General features: G+C 49.2%; 1 protein-coding gene across 1 annotated transcript in view; it reads left to right on the forward strand.

Annotated features, from left to right (window-relative positions):
- Positions 1-11,784: 11,784 nt before the first annotated feature.
- scrib (scribble planar cell polarity protein) overlaps positions 11,785-19,023 on the forward strand; it is a 289,526-nt gene continuing 282,287 nt past the window's right edge. Inside the window, exon 1 of the mRNA XM_078534268.1 lies at positions 11,785-12,204. Within this exon, the coding sequence (XP_078390394.1) occupies positions 12,046-12,204 (159 nt within the window). The 5' untranslated portion in view covers positions 11,785-12,045. The remainder of the gene's footprint in view (positions 12,205-19,023) is intronic.

The raw sequence follows: 19,023 nt of genomic DNA on the forward strand, positions 1-19,023 counted from the left end.
TCCCCTAACTATGCTATCTTATGCTAACTGTGCTATTCCTACTACATTTCTCATTTCTCCCCCAACTTGAATGGCGCTCTGTACCACGGTGCTGTGGTCAGTTTGCTCATTCTCCCTGTAGTCTGTGCCCTCGTATACACTGGGAGTGAGAACCCCGTACCTATTGGACAAGGGCACTGGTTGAGGCTCCTCCAAAGCTAAATTCTGGATCCCCATACCTGCCTCACTCGCAGTCACACCCTCCTGTCCCTGACTACGGACCAAATTTAATGTAATTAATCTAAGGGGTGTGACTGTCTCCTGAAACACAGCGTCCAGGTAACTCTCCCCCTCCCTGATGTGTCGCAGTGTCTGAAGCTCGGACTCCAGCTCATCAACTCTGAGCCAGAGTTCCTGGAGCAGCCAACACTTGCTGCAGCACAAAAACAGAAACACCTGGAAAAACTCAGCAGGTCTGGCAGCATCGGCGGAGAAGAGCACAGTTGATGTTTCGAGTCCTCATGACCCTTCAACAGAACTTGCTGCAGATGTGGTCACTGTGGGTCCCACATGCTACAGCTGCAACACATCACCTGCCCAGCCATCTCTATTCTATTTAGTTAATTAATTTGGATGCTAAATATTTTAAAAGTGAATTTCTTAACTGTACTCTATAGCTGTAATAATGTCTCCTGTTTTAAACCACTTGGCCAATCAAAAGAGACGTGGAAGAGATACCCACCAATCACCTACCTGTTTTCCTGACGTCACACTCTGGCTCTGACAGGGAGAAACAGGTTGAAGGGACTCCCTGCCGCTGGTTTTTATTTCCCGCTCCCGCTGCCCTTCACACACAAACAGAATTAGTGTAAAGCCGGAGTTCGAATTACCCAAAGGGGCGAGGAAAGCAGGACACCGTTGAGATAATAGCGCAGCATCTGAAACTGGAAGGGATACCAGAGAGACCATGTTCTCCGGGGGTGGGGGGGTCAGTTAAATTAGCTAAGATCCAATTGCGAATGAAGCAATTTGAACGTGAAAAGGAGCTGAGAAAGCTTGAATGGAGGCAAAAGAAAAGGAAAGACAAAGGGAAGGAAAAAAGAAAGAAAATTGGAATTGAAAAGCCTGGAGACAAAAGAAACAGAAAAGGAAAGAGAAAGAGCATTTACGGGGAGCTGGAACTGGAATTTCAGGCGAGGGAGAAGAATAAAGAAAAAGAGACAAAGGAAAGAGAGACGGAACGAGAAAGGGATTCCAGCTTAAAAGGCTGGACCTTAGAAATGAGGCTTCAGACGCTGTGGGAGGTTCTGATGGTGAAACAAACACCTTCAACCCAAAGCCCAGTGGGGAGGTGTTTAAGTTTGTACAGGCTCTGCCAAAGTTCGAGGAAAGGATGTAGAGGCACTCTTTATTTCATTTGAGAACTTCAGGCGAGACAGGGGAGGGGGTAAAAGAGGAGGAGGCGTTGTATTATTAGTTAAGGAGTCAGTTACTGCAGTAAGGAGAGATGATATCTTGGAGGGGGCATCGAATGAAGCTTTGTGGGTAGAGCTTAGGAATAAAAAAGGAACAGCCACACTGTTAGGTGTTTATTATAGACCCCCAGATAGTCAGCGGGAATTTGAGGAGCAAATATGTGCACAATTTATGGAGGTGTGTGAAAACAATAACAATAGGGTAATTATATTAAATGATTTCAACTTTCCCAACATTAATTGGAATAGACAAAGGGTAGAATTTTTCCGTTGGCGATTTGGGGGCGGGGTCCACTCGCCGATGGGAAAATGACACGGGATGACGTTGGGGGGAACCCCTGATGTCATCCCGCCCCATTTAAATATCCAGGCAGGTGGGGGAAACAGCGAAATCAGCTGTCCGCCCGTCGACCTGTCAATGGCCAATTGAGGCCAATGACAGGATTATTGAAACAATTAAAGGACCTGCCCGACCATCCTTAAGGTTGGTGGGTCGGCCAGGAGCCCCAGCGGTAAATAGAGAAAACATGAAACCTCATCCACCGGCGGGACGAGGTTTCATGTCTGTTTTTAAAAAACTTTAATAAACTTTATGTGCTTTTCATGAACATGTCCCATCTCGTGTGACATTGTCACATGAGGAGGACATGTAGATAATTTTTTTATTTTCCTATTTTGAAACTTTCAAACACTTTCAGTGATCTCCCAGAGGCAGCACTTAGTCTGAGGAAGCAGAGCGCACTCTCACAGTTGGGGAATTCCTCCCCGCGCCCCTGCACAGGAAGTGCAAAGTGTTTCCCATCGGGCGGCCCGCTGGGTGGGCCTTAATTGGCCCACCCACTTAAAATGGCGGCGGGGCTTGTTTCAGTGGCGGTGATCGGCTGCCTGCCCATCGCCAAGCCGGTGGGGCCCACCCGCCCATCAAGGGCTAAATTCTACACATAGTGTTAAGGGCTTGGATGGAGTGGATTTCTTGAAATGTATACAGGAGAACTTTTTAGATCAATATGAAGAGGGTCCAACAAGGGACGGTGCAGTGCTGGACCTAATTCTGGGGAATGAAGCCAGACAGGTGGCTGAGGTGGTGGTGGGGGAGCATTTTAGTGATAGCGACCACGACATGGTACAGTTTAAGTTTGTTATGGACAAAGAAATAGACAAGTTGTAAAAAAATGTTTTGGATTGGGGGAGAGTGGATTTTAGTAAAATAAGGCAGGATCTGGCCAAGGTAGAATGGGAACAGTTACTTGTGGGGAAATCTACAGAGGAACAGTGGGGGGTGTTCAAAAAGGAAATGGGGAAGGTACAGGCTCAACATGTTCCCTCTAGGGTGATAGGAAGGAGTAACAAGCCCAGAGAACCATGGATGACCAGAGATATTCAGGTTACGATGAGAAGGAAAAGAGAGGCTTTTAGCAGGTACAAGGGAAGCAAATCAGCAGAGGCATTAGTGGAGTACAGAAAGTGCAGGGTGGAGCTTAAGAAAGCAATTAGGAGAGCAAAGAGGGGATATGAGAAAGCTCTGGCTGGTAAAAGTAGGGAAAATCCCAAGATATTTTATAAGTATATCAAAGGAAAGAGGATAACCAGGGAAAGAGTAGGACCCATAAGGGACCAAGGGGGCAATCTATGGGTGGAGCCAGAGGACATCGCTAGAGTGCTGAACGAATACTTCACATCCGTTTTCATCCAAGGGAATAAGGATGAAGGTATCAAACTCAGGGAGAGAGACTGCGAGGTTCTGGAGCAAATTGATATAGGGAGTGACAAGGTATTGGAGGTGTTGGCAGGCTTAAAAGTGGACAAATCTCTAGGCCCGGATGATTTGTGTCCCAGACTGCTGAGGGAGGCAAGGGAGGAGATCGCAGGGGCTCTGACCTGAATTTTTAATTCCTCTCTGGCCACAGGGGAGGTGCCAGAGGACTGGAGAACAGCTAATGTGGTTCTGCTATTTAAGAAGGGTTGTAGAGATAAGCCAGGGAACTACAGGCCAGTGAGTCTCACGTCAGTGGTAGGGAAACTATTGGAGAAATTTCTGAAGGAGAGAATCTATCTCCGCTTGGAGAGGCAAGGTTTGATCAGGGATAGTCAGCATGGCTTTGTCAGAGGGAGGTCATGCCTAACAAATTTGATTGAATTTTTTGAGGAGGTGACCAGGTGTGTAGATGAGGGTAGTGTAGTTGATGTAGTTTATATGGATTTCAGCAAAGCCTTTGACAAGTTCCCACAAGGGAGACTTATAAAGAAGGCAAATGCACATGGGATACAGGGTAATTTGATAAGGTGGATTCAAAATTGGCTTAGTTGTAGGAGACAGAGGGTGATGACAGAAGGATGCTTGAGTGACTGGAAGCCAGTGTCCAGTGGCGTACCACAGGGATCTGTGCTGGGTCCCCTATTATTTGTCATTTATATAAATGACATAGATGACTATGTGGGGGGTAGGATTAGTAAGTTTGCGGATGACACAAAGATTGGCCGGGTGGTTAACAGTGAGGTTGAGTGTCTTGGGCTACAGGAAGATATAGACAGAATGGTCAAATGGGCAGATAAGTGGCAGATGGAATTTAACCCTGAAAAATGTGAGGTAATACACTTTGGAAGGAACAGTTTGACAAGGAAGTATTCAATGAGTGGCATGACACTAAGAAGTTCTGAGGAACAAAGGGACCTTGGCGTGTGTATCCATAGATCTCTGAAGGCAGAGGGGCATGTTAGTGGGGTGGTGAAAAAGGCATGTGAGACACTTGTCTTTATCAATCGAGGCATAGATTACAAAAGTAGGGAGGTCATGTTGGAGTTGTATAGAACCTTGGTGAGGCCACAGCTGGAGTACTGTGTGCAGTTCTGGTCGCCACATTATAGGAAGGATGTGATTGCACTGGAGGGGGTGCAGAGGAGATTCACCAGGATGTTGCCTGGGATGAAACATTTAAGTTATGAAGAGAGGTTGGATAGACTTGGGTTGTTTGTGTTGGAGCAGAGAAGACTGAGGGGTGACCTGATTGAGGTGTACAAGATTATGAGGGGCATGGACAGGGTAGATAGGGAGCAGCTGTTCCCCTTAGTTGAAGGGTCAGTCACAAAGGGGCATAAGCTCAAGGTGAGGGGCAGGAGGTTTAGGGGGGATGTGAGGAAAAGCTTTTTTACCCAGAGGGTGGTGACGGTCTGGAATGTGCTGCCTGGGAGGGTGGTGGAGGCGGGTTGCCTCACATCCTTTAAAAAGTACCTGGATGAGCACTTGACACATCATAACATTCAAGGCTATGGGCCAAGTGCTGGTAAATGGGATTAGGTAGGTAGGTCAGGTGTTTCTCACGTATCGGTGCAGACTCGATGGGCCGATCTCCGCTGTGATTCTATGATACTGTATTTAGCTTAAAGTAAGGGTTTTTTTCAACTAGAGGCATGGCAAGGCAGCTCAATCCCGTGTTATGTACCGCCTGCAACACGTGGGAAGTCCTAGATGCTCCTTGACGTGTGCAGGAAGTGCCATCAGCTGTAGCTACTTGAGCTCCGAGTTTTGGAGCTTGAGCGGCAGCTGGAGGCGCTGAGGTGCATCCGCGAGGCTGAGGGTTTCATAGATGTTTTTAGACGTGGTCACCCCACAGCTGACGGAAGTGCAGACAGAGAGAGAATGGGTGACCATCAGTCAGACGAAAGGTGTCAGGCAGGTAGTCAGGAAATCCCCAGGGTGCATCTCGCTCGAGAACCGTTTTTCTGTGTTGGAAAACGGAGAGAGTGACGGTTCCACTGGGGAGTGCAGCCACACTCATGGTACTGTGAGTGGCTCAGCTGCACAGAGGGGGAGGAAAAAGAGGGGAAGAGCAATAGTGTTAGGAGACTCAATAGTAAGGGGAACAGACAGTCATTTCTGCAGCCGTAGATTCGGGACTCCAGGATGGTATGTTGTCTCCCTGGTGCCAGGGTCAAGGATGTCACTGAACAGCTGCAGGACATTCTGAAGGGGGAGGTCAAACAAACAGAGATCGTGGTACATATTGGTACCAACGACATAGGTAGAAAGAGGGATGAGGTCCTGCAAGCAGAATTTAGGGAGCTAGGAAACATTAAAAAACAGGACCTCAAAGGTAGTAATCTCTGGATTACTTCCAGTGCCACACGCTAGTGAGTATAGGAATAGGAGATTAGTCCAGATGAATGTGTGGCTGGAGGGATGGTGCAGGAGGGAGGGCTTTAAATTTCTGGGACATTGGGACTATTTCTGGGGGCGGTGGGACCTGTACAAGGCAGACGGGTTGCACCTGAACCAGAATGGGACCAACATCCTTGAGGGGAGGTTTGCTAGTGCTGTTGGGGAGGGTTTAAACTAACTTGGCAGGGGGATGGGATCCTGAGAGGAGGTTCAGGAGGGGGGAGATGCACAGCCAAAATTAGAAGAGAGAGCAAGTGAGTCTGGAAGGCATAGAAATTATAGGCCAATTAAGGCAGAAGAGAGCTTGGCAAGGTTGGATGGTATTTATTTTAATGCAGGGACCCTGACGAATAAGGCAGATGAGTTGAGGGCACAAACTAACATATGGAAGTATGATCTCATTGCTGTCACAGAGACATGGTTGGGAGAGAGGCAGGATTGGTAGCTCAATATTCCAGGATATCGGGTCTTCAGGCGAGACAGGGAAGGAGGTAAAAGAGGAGGGGATATCGCAATATTGATGAAGGAATCAATATTACAGCAGTAAGGAGGGATGACATCTTAGGAGGCTCCTCAGATGAAGCCATATGGAAAGAACTTAAAAACAAAAAAGGAGCAATCACATTGCTGGGAGCGTACTATAGGCCCCCAAACAGTCAGAGAGAAATAGAAGAACAGATATGTAGGCAAATTTCAGAGAAGTGTGAAAATAATAGGGTAGTAATAGTGAGGGAGTTCAATTTCCCCAACATTAACTGGGTTAGTCATATTGTGGTAGGTTTAGAGGGAGTGGAATTCTTAAAATGCAGCCAGGAGAGCTTTTTAAGCCAGTACGTAGAAGGTCCTACAAGAGAGGGGGCGGTCCTGAACTTTATTTTAGGGAATTAAGCCGGGCAAGTGGTAGAGGTATCAATGGGGGAGCATTTTGCAGATAGTGATCATAACTCTGTTAGATTCAAGGTTGTTATGGAAAAGGACAAGGATGGGCCAGAAATCAGAGTTATAAATTGGGAGAAGGCTGATTTTAATAAGATCAGATATGATTTGGCCAGAGTGGACTGGGAGCAGCTACTTTTAGGTAAATCTGCGTCAGAGCAGTGGGACTCATTCAAGAAGGAAATAGGGAGAGTACAGGGCCAACATATTCCAATAAAGACAAAGGGTGGGACCAACAAATCCAGGGAACCCTGGGTGTCGAGGGATATACAGGATTGGATAAAGAGAAAAAGGGAGGCTTATGGCAGATACCGAGGGCTCAAAACAGCGGAAGCCCTAGAGGAGTATAGATTATTTAGGGGGGATCTTAAAAAGGAAATTAGGAGAGCAAAAAGGGGGCATTGGCAGGTAAAATAAAGGAAAATCCAAAATTATTTTACAAGTACATTAAGAATAAGAGGGTAACTAGGGAAAGAGTAGGGCCCATTAAGGACCACAGTGGTAATTTGTGTGTGGAGCCAGGAGATGTAGGTAGGGTTCTAAATGAATATTTTGTGTCAGTGTTTACAAGTGAGGGGCACGACGTGGGTATGGAAATCAGGCAGAAGGACTGTGATATAATTGAAGAAATTAGCATAGAAAGGGAGGAGGTTCTAAGTGGTCTGGCAGGCTTAAAAGTAGATAAATCTCCAGGCCCGGATGAAATATATCCCAGGCTGTTGCGTGAGGCAAGGGAGGAGATAGCAGGGGCGCTGGCAATAATTTTCAATACCTCTCCGGCCACAGGAGAGGTGCCAGAGGACTGGAGGACAGCCAATGTGGTACCGTTATTCAAGAAGAGAGGAAGGGATAAACCAAGGAACCACAAGCCAGTCGGTCTAACCTCAGTGGTTGGGAAACTATTGGAAGCAATTCTGAGGGACAGAATTAATCTACACTTGGAGAGGCAGGGATTAATCAAGGACAGTCAGCATGGTTTTGTTAAGGGGAGATCATATCTGACCAATTTGATTGAATTTTTCGAAGAGGTGACCAGTGTGTAGATGAGGGCAATGCATTTGATGTAGTCTACTTGGACTTCAGCAAGGCTTTTGATAAGGTTCTGCATGGGAGAATGGTAACGAAGGTTAGAGACCATGGGATCCAAGGCAATTTGGCAAATTGGATCCAGAATTGGCTGAGTGGCAGGAAGCAGAGGGTGATGGTCGAGGGGTGTTTTTGTGACTGGATGCCTGCGTCCAGTGGAGTTCCACAGGGATCGGTGTTGGGTCCCTTGCTGTTTGTGGTATATATAAACGATTTGGACTTGAATGTAGCAGGGTTGACCAGTAAGTTCGTGGATGACACGAAAATTGGTGGGGTGGTAAATAGTGAGGAAGATAGCCTTAGATTACAGGAGGATATAGATGGGCTGGTCAGATGGGCTGATCAAATGGAACTTAATCCAGATAAGTGTGAGGTGATGCACTTGGGCAGGACAAACAAGGCACGGGAATACACGATGAAAGGTATGACCCTGGGAAGTACCGAGGATCAGAGGGACCTTGGTGTGCATGTCCACCGGTCCCTTAAGGTAGCGGGACAGGTAGATAAGGTGGTTAAGAAGGCATATGGGATACTTGCCTTTATTAGCTGAGGCATAGAATATAAGAGCAGGGAGGTTATGCTGGAACTGTATAAAACGCTGGTTAGGCCACAGCTAGAGTATTGCGTACAGTTCTGGAATTCACATTATAGGAAGGATGTGGTTGCACCAGAGAGAGTGCAGAGGAGATTTACCAGGATGTTGCCTGGGCTGGAGAGTTTTAGTTATGAGGAGAGATTGGATATACTGGGGTTATTTTCCCTGGAGCAGAGCAGGTTGAGGGGGGACATGATTGAGGTATATAAAATTATGAGAGGCGTAGATAGGGTAGACAGGAAGGAACCTTTCCCCTCGGTGGAGGGATCAATAACCAGGAGGCATAGATTTAAGGTAAGAGGCAGGAGGTTTGGAGGGGATGTGAGGAAGAATGTTTTCACCCAGAGGGTGGTGGGAATCTGGAACTCACTGCCTGAAAGGGTGGTAGAGGCAGAAACCCCCATAACATTTAAGAAGTATTTGGATGTGCACTTGCGATGCCATGGCAAACAAGGCTATGGGCCTAGTGCTGGAAAATGGGATTAGAATAGTTAGGTACTTGTTTGACTGGCACAGACTCGATGGGTGGAAGGGCCTTTTTCTGTGCCGCAGACCTCTCTGACTCTATGAGATTTGTTGACAGGAAACTGGTGAGTACCTTTAACATCATAAGCTAAGGGGATATCGGCTTTTGTCACGCCAAATGGGCTATACCAATGATCGGGTAATAATATTTGGACTAAAAAAATGCTCCAGCCACTCAGGTGATCACTAATGTTCCTGTGTGGTTTACTTGGATGATGTATTGGTTTATAGCAACACATGGAAAGACCATTTTAAACAACTGGAAACTTTATTTAAACAATTACAGTTGGCAGATATTGTGATAAACCTTGCAAAAAATGAGTTTGCGAAAGCGTGAGTAACTTATTTATCGGGCAGGGACAAGTCTTGCAAGAACAGCGAAGGTACAGGCTTTGATGGAATTCCCTGTCCCCAAAACTAAACGGGAAATCATGAGATTTTTGGGGATGTGCGGTTTCTATCGTAAATTTGTGCCAAACTTCAGCACAATAGTTGCTCCACTAACAGACTTATTACAAGAGAAAGCAAAGGTGGTATAGTCGAGAGAGTGCCAGACAGCGTTTTAGAAGCTGAAAGTGATTCTAACCAATGAACCAGTATAAGCCACCCTTAATTTTGTGAAACCCTTCAAGCTGGTAATTGATGCCAGTGACTTAGGGGTGGGTGTGGTCTTATTGCAGGAAGATGAATTGGGCACAGAGAAGCCCGTGGGGCACTTGTGTAAAAAATTAAATTAACATCAAAAGAGATACTCTACGGTAGAAAAGGAAACCCTGGAATTGTTACTGGCTCTTAAGCATTTTTAGGTATATATACATCATGGCTGTAAAGAAACATTAGTATATACTGACCCTTGGTCTTTGTGGAAAAATTTAAGACTCAGAATGACAGACTGTTCCGATGGAGCTTGCGAATACAACCTTATAAACTGAAGATTTTTCATATTCCTGGAAAAGAAAATATAATCGCTGATGTATTATCAAGAATGTAAATCGTTAATAATTATCTGGAAATCAAGAAAGTCAGAAAACTAAACAGATTCTGTATATGGAGCATGTTTGAATTCTGTTTATGTGTTGTACGTATTTTTTCCTGTATACTTTGCGATGAAACACATTTGGAAATGGTGTCTCATTTCTGCAGGGCAAAGGTATCCTAGAATCATATCTCTCAAGACTGAAGTTTTCTTTTACAAAATGGAAGGACCTGGCATAATCTGGACATCTGGATGTTGGGATTTATTTTTAGAAGGTCATAAATTCACCTTGGAGCTGTCAACAAGCAGGCCTCTTCCAGGAAATCACCTGACTTATATGGTACTTGAGAAGAAGGTGTCCATTTGTGCTGAACTGAAAAGTACTTTAATAAATGAAAAACTGGGTGACAAAAAGACATGGGACAGGGGGAAAGCTCAAGTTGTGAACCTGCTGCTTTTGAAGGTAGTCTTGTTGGAGAGCAAGCTGAGAAAGGACGGCTACCTTGACTGACTCCCTCTCTCTACCTTGCCTGATATTGTATGTGGCTATCAACCTGTAGCCAGAGAACCCTCATCTGAGTGTAACCAGTCTGCATTTGGACCTGTAAAGCTGAGACCAGTGGTGGGAACTTCCAGGCACCCACTGGGACCAGTGGCCCGTCTTCATATGAGAAAACTCCAGGTCAATAGCGTCAGGGCCCTGAGGGCTTTATCCATTATTTTATAATGCTCATCCTCCAAAGCCCATCTGTTGAAGGGTCATTAGACTCGAAACGTCAACTCTTTTCTTCTCCGCCGATGCTGCCAGACCTGCTGAGTTTTTCCAGGTAATTCTGTTTTTGTTTTTGTTTTTATCTCTGCAGAGAGACTCTATCTGTTTGTCCTTTATTTGTCTTTGTGTGTGTGTGTGTGTGTGTGTTTGTGCTGGGGGATTTCTTCAGGAAGAGATAAATATACTTCCCGATTACAATTGTGTGTTAATTGATACTTGCAACTTGTGAAATGAAGTTTTGTTTGAAATAAATTGATCATTCTGAGTATTTGAAAGAAGCCTGGTCAGAGTCTCTTTTCTTCTGGGTACCAGAGGTACAGGTACACAATTGGCCATTTCAGTGAGAAAATTAAACATTTAAATTAATGATACAGCCCCAACCCCCCAGGCTCAACCCCCCCACCCGCCTCCCCTCACCCCGCTCGCCTCCCCCCCCCACCCCGCTCGCCTCCCCCCCCCCACCCGCTCGCCTCCCCCCCCCACCCCGCTCGCCTCCCCACCATTCCCCTCGTCCCCTCCCCCATTCCCCCTCCCCCCCAACTCCCCCCCAACTCCCCCCATCCACTCCCCATTCCCCCCATCATCGTCCCCCCCGTTCCCCCCCACCCCACTTGCCTCCCCCACCACCTCCACCCCCCGCTCGCCTCCCCCCCCACCCCGCTCGCCTCCCCCCCCCACCCCGCTCGCCTCCCCCCCCACCCCGCTCGCCTCCCCCCCCACCCCGCTCGCCTCCCCCCCCACCCCGCTCGCCTCCCCCCCCCACCCCGCTCGCCTCCCCCCCCCACCCCGCTCGCCTCCCCCCCCCACCCCGCTCGCCTCCCCCCCCACCCCGCTCGCCTCCCCCCCCACCCCGCTCGCCTCCCCCCCCCACCCCGCTCGCCTCCCCCCCCACCCCGCTCGCCTCCCCCCCCCACCCCGCTCGCCTCCCCCCCCACCCCGCTCGCCTCCCCCCCCACCCCGCTCGCCTCCCCCCCCACCCCGCTCGCCTCCCCCCCCCACCCCGCTCGCGTCCCACCCCCACCCCAACCCCTCCTTCCCTCCACCCAACGCCCCCTCCTTCCCTGCCCCCATATCCCCTCATCCCCCACCCCCCATCTCCCGCCCCGCCCCCATCGCCCCGGCCCCGCCCCCGCCCCGCACCCGCACCCCGCCTCGCCCCCGGCCCCGCCCCTCGCCCCTGGCCCCCGGCCCCCGGCCCCGCCCCTCTCGCTGCCCCTCAGAAACATGGCGGCCGGAGTGAAGGGAGTGGGGGGGAGAACAGACGCTGTGCGTGATGATGTCAGAGCGGCACGCAGAGCGTCACCGCCGCTGCAGGGAATCGGAGCGGGAGGCGAAAGTCCGGGAACCGGGAAGAGACTGAGGGAAAGGCCGAGGCTGCAGCTTCTGGCCCGGGGAGAGACTGAGGGAAAGGCCGAGGCTGCAGCTTCGGGCCCGGTGCCCGGGGCAGGAGCGGCTGAGGGAGGGAGAGCGGGGCCGCGGGGCCCCCCAGGCCGCATTGTGAGTGGCCCGGCCTGGCCTGGCCTCGGCCTCCCTCACGCCCCGGAGATGCTGAAGTGTATCCCGCTGTGGCGGTGTAACCGGCACATTGAGTCGGTGGACCGGAGGCACTGCTCCCTCAGCGGGGTCCCCGAGGAGATTTATCGCTACAGCCGCAGCCTGGAGGAGCTGCTACTGGACTCGAACCAACTGAGGGAACTGCCCAAGGTAGGAGGGGGGGAGAGGGGTGGGGGGGGGGAGTGAAGGGGGAGAGAGGGGGGGAGTGAAGGGGGGGTGGAGAATGATGGGGGGGAGGGGAGTGATGGGTGGGGGGGAGAGTGATGGGTGGGGGGGGAGAGTGATGGGTGGGGGGGGGGAGTGATGGGTGGGGGGGGGAGTGATGGGTGGGGGGGGGGAGTGATGGGGGAGTGAGCGGGGGGAGAGTGAGGGGAGAGGAGGGAGGGAATGAGAGGGAGGGAGGGTCGAGAGGGTGACGAGGGGGAGGGGAAAAGGGGTGAGGATGTGGGGGGACAGTTGGCAGGGGTGAGGGGGAGATGGGAGAGCAGGGGAGGGACGGCAGGGGGCGAGAGAGGGGGGTTCAGGGGATGGGGGCAGAGTGAGGGGGGTTCAGGGGGATGGGGGCAGAGAGAGGGGGGTTCAGGGGGATGGGGGCAGCGAGAGGGGGGTTCAGGGGGATGGGGGCAGAGAGAGGGGGAGGTGCAGGGGGATGGGGGCAGAGAGAGGGGGAGGTGCAGGGGGATGGGGGCAGAGAGAGGGGGGTTCAGGGGGATGGGGGCAGAGAGAGGGGGAGGTGCGGGGGGATGGGGGCAGAGAGAGGGGGGTTCAGGGGGATGGGGGCAGAGAGGGGGGGTTCAGGAGGATGGGGGCAGTGAGGGGGAGGTGCAGGGGGATGGGGGCAGAGTGAGGGGGAGGTGCAGGGGGATGGGGGCAGAGAGAGGGGGAGGCCCAGGGGGATGGGGGCAGAGAGAGGGGGGTTCAGGGGGATGGGAGCAGAGTGAGGGGGAGGTGCAGGGGGATGGGGGCAGAGAGAGGGGGAGGTCCAGGGGGATGGGGGCAGAGAGAGGGGGGTTCAGGGGATGGGAGCAGAGTGAGGGGGAGGTGCAGGGGGATGGGGGCAAAGTGAGGGGTGTTCAGGGGGATGGGGGCAGAGAGAGGGGGGTTCAGGGGGATGGGGGCAGAGTGAGGGGGAGGTGCAGGGGCTATAGGGGAGAGACCGGGTGACGGGGAGGGAGAGGAGGGTTGAGGGGCAGAGGGATTTAGGGTGGGGGGTGGTGAGAGGGAGATAGGGTGCTGGCAGGGAGAGAGAGATGGGGCAGGGAGGGGGTGAGATTTGGGAGATGGAGGGGGGGTGTTTTGCGGGAGGAAGAGAGGGGGGAGGGAGGGGGCAAGGGGGATGAAGTAGGGAGGTGGGGGGAGAAAGTGCGCGAGTGTTGGGGGATGAAGGGCCTAGAGAGAGTGTTGGAGGGCAGTGTCCTCGGTACCTTTGTTGAGAAGGCAACTGCAGTCACCATTTTGCATATGGCAGTGATTTGAGTTTGCACGGAGTCTGTGTATGATGTTGGTTAGGGGAGGAATATTGTCCGGAACACCGGGAGAACTCCCTGCTCTTTGATTAGTTTTAGACTCGGTTCTAAGATTATTTTAATTAATGGCATGCTGTGCCTGACCTATTTTCCCACTGTGCCTGTCAGAGTTCCCCCTGTCTGAAACATTCAGTTGGAAATATGCTTTGTGGGACAGGATGGTGATAGATGGATTCCACTGACTAGCTGCAGTGTCATTGTTAATTGGCTAGTACTTTGCTGTTAAAAAGAGAAGCAGAGCCGATTAGAGACCTAAAAGGGAGTTTACACATGGACGAAGGGGTCATGGCTGAGGTATTAAATGAATACTTTGCATCTGTCTTTACCAAGGAGGTAGATGCTACCCAGGCCATAGTGACAGACGAGGAAACTCTGTCACTAGGAGAGTTCAGAATTGATAATGAAGTGTTGAATAGACTGTCGGTGCTTAAAGTTGACAAGGCACTGGGACCTGATGAGATGCATCCAAGGATATTGAAGGAAGTGAGAGTAGAAATTGCAGGGGCACTGGCCATAATCTTTCAGCCTTCCCTAGACTCAGGGGTGGTGCCAGAGGACTGGAGAATTACAAACATTACGCCCTTGTTCAAAAAAGGTTGTAAGGATAAGCTCAGCAATTACAGATTAGTAGGTTCAACTTCAGTGGTGAGCAAGATTCTAGAAACAACTATTCGGGATAGAATTAGTCGTCACATGGACAAATATGGATTGATAAGGAAGAGCCAGCCTGGATTTCTAAAGGGGAAATTCTGTTTAACTAACTTGCTGGAGTTTTTTGAAGAGGTAACAGAAAGGTTGACGAGGGGAATGCAGTTGGAGGGTTGGGGTGGGAGAGGGGGAGGGTGGGAGAAGGGTGAGATGGGGAAGGTTGGGGTGGGTGGAGGGGGAGAGGGAATGGTGTACATGGACTTTGAAAAGGCATTTGACCCAGTGCCACACAACTGACTTGAGAAAAATTGTTGCTCACAGATTAAAAGGGACAGTAACAATGTGGATACAAAATTGGCTGAAAAGTAGGAAGCAGAGAGTAATGGTCAATGGATATTTTTCAGGCTGGAGGGAGGTTTGTAGTGGAGTTCCCCAGGGGTCGGTATTGGGACCCTTGCTTTTCCTGATATATATTAATGATCTAGATCTTGGTGTGCAGAGGGCAATTTCAAAGTTTGCGGATGATATGAAGCTTGGGAGTGTTGTGAACTGCGAGGAGGATGGTGCGGAACGTCAAGAGGACATAGACAAGTTGGTGGAGTGGGCAGATAGGTGGCAGATGAGGTTCAATATGGAGAAGTGTGAGGTGATGCATTTTGGGAGGAAGAACATGGACAGACATTACATAATAAGGGGTGAAATTTTGAAGGGGGTGCAGGAGCAGAAAGACCTGGGTGTATATGTGCATAGATCATTGAAGGTGGCAGGACAGGTGGAGAGAGCAGCTAATAAAGCAGATAGTACCCTGGACTTTATTAATAGGGACATAGGGTACAAGAGCAGGAAGGTTATGTTGAATTTATATAAGACACTCATTAGATCTCAGCTGGAGTATTGTGTACAGTCCTGGGCTCCACACTATAGGAAGGGTGTGAACACATTGGAGAGAGTGCAGAAGAGGTTTACAAGAATGGTTCCAGGGATGAGAAACTTCAGCTATGAGGATAGATTGGAGAGGTTGGGACTGTTCTCCTTGGAGAGAAGGCGGCTGAGAGGAGATTTGATAGAGATGTTCAAAATCATGAGGGGGCTGGACAGAGTAGATAGGGAGAAGCTGTCCCAACTCATAAAAGGATCAAGAACGAGAGGGTACAGATTTAAAGTGATTTGCAAAAGAAGCAAATGTGATGTGGGAAAAAACTTTCTCACATAACGAGTGGCTTGGGTCTGGAATTCACTGCCTGGAAGTGTGGTGGAGGCAGGTTCAATCGAGGCATTCAAGAGGGCATTAGATGACTATATGAATAGAAACAATGTGCAGGGGTATGGGGAAAAGGCAGGGCAATGGCACGAGGTCATAATGCTCATTTGGAGAGCCGAGCCAGTACAGTCATGATGGGCCGAATGGCTTCCTTCTGAGCTGTTAAGATTTTGTGTAGTGAGCTTGATCAGAGAGCTAACATCGGGAGCTGAACATCAGGCTAATGGCCTAAAATCCGATCCATCTGCTTTCAACAGTTGCTTTGTGAGAATCAGCCCTGTCTTACCTGTTTACTGTCTTGTACCCGACCTGTGAGCCAGGCAGTGCTGAGCTATTGTGGAGTTAGGGGTTTTATGCACAGCTTGTGATGGGAGTCCGAACAGTTTAATGCAGTGTTCTGTCATGCTGCATGGTGTGGAATACCTGGGCTGCACCCAGCCTCTATCCAATTACCTTTGCAATATAATGTTGAGTTAGCTTTCCGAACACATTTCTTGAGGGTGCAGTGACTGGTTTAGTTGATGGAGAGAGTTGTGAATGCTTGTATGTTTAGATATGACTGTGTTTTTGTGTAGACTATGGGTTTTAATAGTCTATAGAGTGTTTGATCAGTGAGAGTTGGTTACCTCACATAACACTCCTGATAACACCCCTCTCCATGTACTCCCTGTCAAGGTGACCTGATTGTTGCTTGCAGGCCTGTCCAATACCTGGGTTTCAGAGATGTGGTTTTAATGTTGAGTCTGGAAGTGCCACTCGTGCTCCCCGATTGTGAGAGCAGCTCGAGATTAGCAGTAGTGTACTACTGAGTGGGGAGCAGGAGAAACTTCAGCCTAAAGTGCCCAGTGGAGGCAGGTTCAGCCATGGTTTTCAAACGGGAATTGTATCAGCACCCGAAGAGAAAACATTTTCGGGCCTATGGGGAAAGGGCTGGGGATTGGGATGAGCTGAGTTACTCTTGCAGAGAGCTGACATGGAAACAATGGGGAGAGTAGTCTCTTCTGTGTGCTGTAACCATCCCATGATTCTGTGATTCACCATAGCCTCCTCTTGAGGAGCCCACCATCACAGGTACTAATCTTCAGCCAATTTTATTCACTCAAATGCCATCAAAAACAACTGAAGGCACTGAACATGGGAAAGGCTATGGGCCATCACTAGATACAGGGGAGGTACCGTGGGACTGGAGAAATGCAAACGTAGTTCCATTGTTTAAAAAGGGATCAAAGGAAATGCCAAACAATTATAGGCCAGTTAGTCTTACATCGGTGGTGAGCAAATTAGTAGAATCAATCCTGAGAGATAGGATTAACTGTCATGTGGAAAGGCATGGACTAGTCAGGGATGGTCAGCATGGATTTGTTAAAGGAAGGTCTTGCCTCACACATTTGATTGAATTCTTTGAGGAAGTGACAAGAAGGGTTGATGAAGGTAGTGCAGTGGATGTTGTGTACATGGATTTTAGCAAGGCATTTGACAAGGTCCCACTTGGCAGATTGGTCAGGAAAGTAAAAGCCCATGGGATTCAGGGTAATGTGGCAAACTGGATAAAAGGTTGGCTTTGTAACAGGAAACAAAAGGGTAATGGTCGATGGATGCCCTTGTGAATGGAAAGTTGTCTCAAGTGGTGTTCCACAGGGCTCGGTGTTGGGACCCTTGCTGTTTGTGTTATATATTAACGATTTGGACGTGAACGTGGGGTATACGATTGGGAAATTTGCAGATGACACAAAGATTGACCAAGTAGTGGATAGTGTAGAGGATAGCCATAATCTCCAAAACGATATAGATGGGTTGGTGGAGTGGGCGGTAAAGTGGCAGATAGATTTTAACATAGAGAAGTGTGAGGTCATACATTTAGGGAGGTCAAACAGTTACAGGGATTACACAATAAATGGGAATATACTAAGAGGGGTAGATGAAGTGAGAGATCTTGGCGTACAAGTACACAGGTCCCTGAAGGCAGCAGTTCAAGTAGACAAGGTTATAAAGAAGGCATATGGAATGTTCTCCTTCATTGGCAGAGGTATAGAATATAAAAGTAAGGATATAATGTTGGAATTGTATAAAACACTGGTGAGGCCACAATTGGAGTATTGTGTGCAGTTCTGGTCACCACATTACAGGAAGGATGTAATAGCTCTGGAGAGAGTGCGGAGGAGGTTTACAAGAATGTTGCCAGGGTTATAAAAGTGTAGCTGCGAGGAGAGATTGGATAGGTTGGGGTTATTTTCCATAGAATAAAGAAGGCTGAGAGGTGACTTGATTGAGGTGTACAAAATTATGGGGGGAAGAGTGGACAGGATCAAATTGTTTCCCTTGGTGGAGAATTCTAGAGCCAGGGGACATAGATTCAAGATAAGTGGCAGAAGGTGTCGGGGGGACATGAGGAAGAACTTTTTTACACAGAGGGTAGTGGGTGTCTGGAATTCGCTGCCCAAGTTGGTGGTAGAGGCAGAAACTCCAAACTCTTTTAAAAAAGTACCTGGATCTGCACCTAAAATGCTGTAAGCTGCAGGGCTATGGGCTGGGTGCAGGAAGGTGGGATTAGAAAGGGCACCTGGGTGTCCTCGGGCTGGCATGGACAAGATGGGCTGAATGGCCTCCTGTGTTGTAATTTTTCTATGGTTCTATGATAATATCCCATCAATAATAGAAGACTTGTGCTCCAGAACTTGCCACGCCCCTAGCCAAGCTGTTCCAGTACAGCTACAACACTGGCATCTACCCGGCTATGTGGAAAATTGCCCAGGTATGTCCTGTACACAAAAAGCAGGACAAATTCAACCCGGCAATTACTGCCCATCAGTGATGGAAGGTGTTGTTGACGGTGGGTGGGGGTTTCTGAAGAATGTGTAAGTTGAATGCTTCCACTTGCCCACTGGGTTTCTCAGAGTGAGAAATGTCATAGAGCCATAGAGGTCTACAGCACAGAACAAGGCTCTTCGGCCCATTGAGTCTGCGCCAGTCAAACAAGTACCTAACTATTCTAATCCCATTTTCCAGCACTAGGCCCATAACCTTGTTTGCCATGGCATCGCAAGTGCACAGCCAAATACTACTTAAATGTTATGAGAGTTTCTGCCTCTACCACCCCCTCAGGCAATGAGTTCCAGATTCCCACCACCCTCTGGGTGAAAAAAATTCTTCCTCACATCCCCTCTAAACCTCCTGCCCCTTACCTTAAATCTATGCCCCCTGTTCATTGATCCCTCCACTAAGGGGACAAATTCCTTCCTGTCTACCCTATCTATGCCCCTCATGTCCAGGTACCGAATAACAAACTGTAGGAATGTGATGAAAATGGAGGGAAGACTGTGTCCTTTCAAAAGAGGGAATGTATTCCACTGCCCCAATGCCCCCTATTTAAGATTTGCATCCTCGATTTCAATCCATTTATGACCCTGACACCTCTAACTCTATGCAGCCTTAGAACAGCAGCTGTGTTTATATAACACCTTTCAAGGTGCTTCAAAGGAATATTATCAAACTAAAAATTGGCACCAACTTACATCAGGAAATGAAAAAGAATAG

The sequence above is a fragment of the Cetorhinus maximus genome, chromosome 3, assembly GCF_964194155.1.
Source record: "Cetorhinus maximus chromosome 3, sCetMax3.hap1.1, whole genome shotgun sequence".
Classification (NCBI taxonomy): Eukaryota; Metazoa; Chordata; class Chondrichthyes; order Lamniformes; family Cetorhinidae; genus Cetorhinus; species Cetorhinus maximus.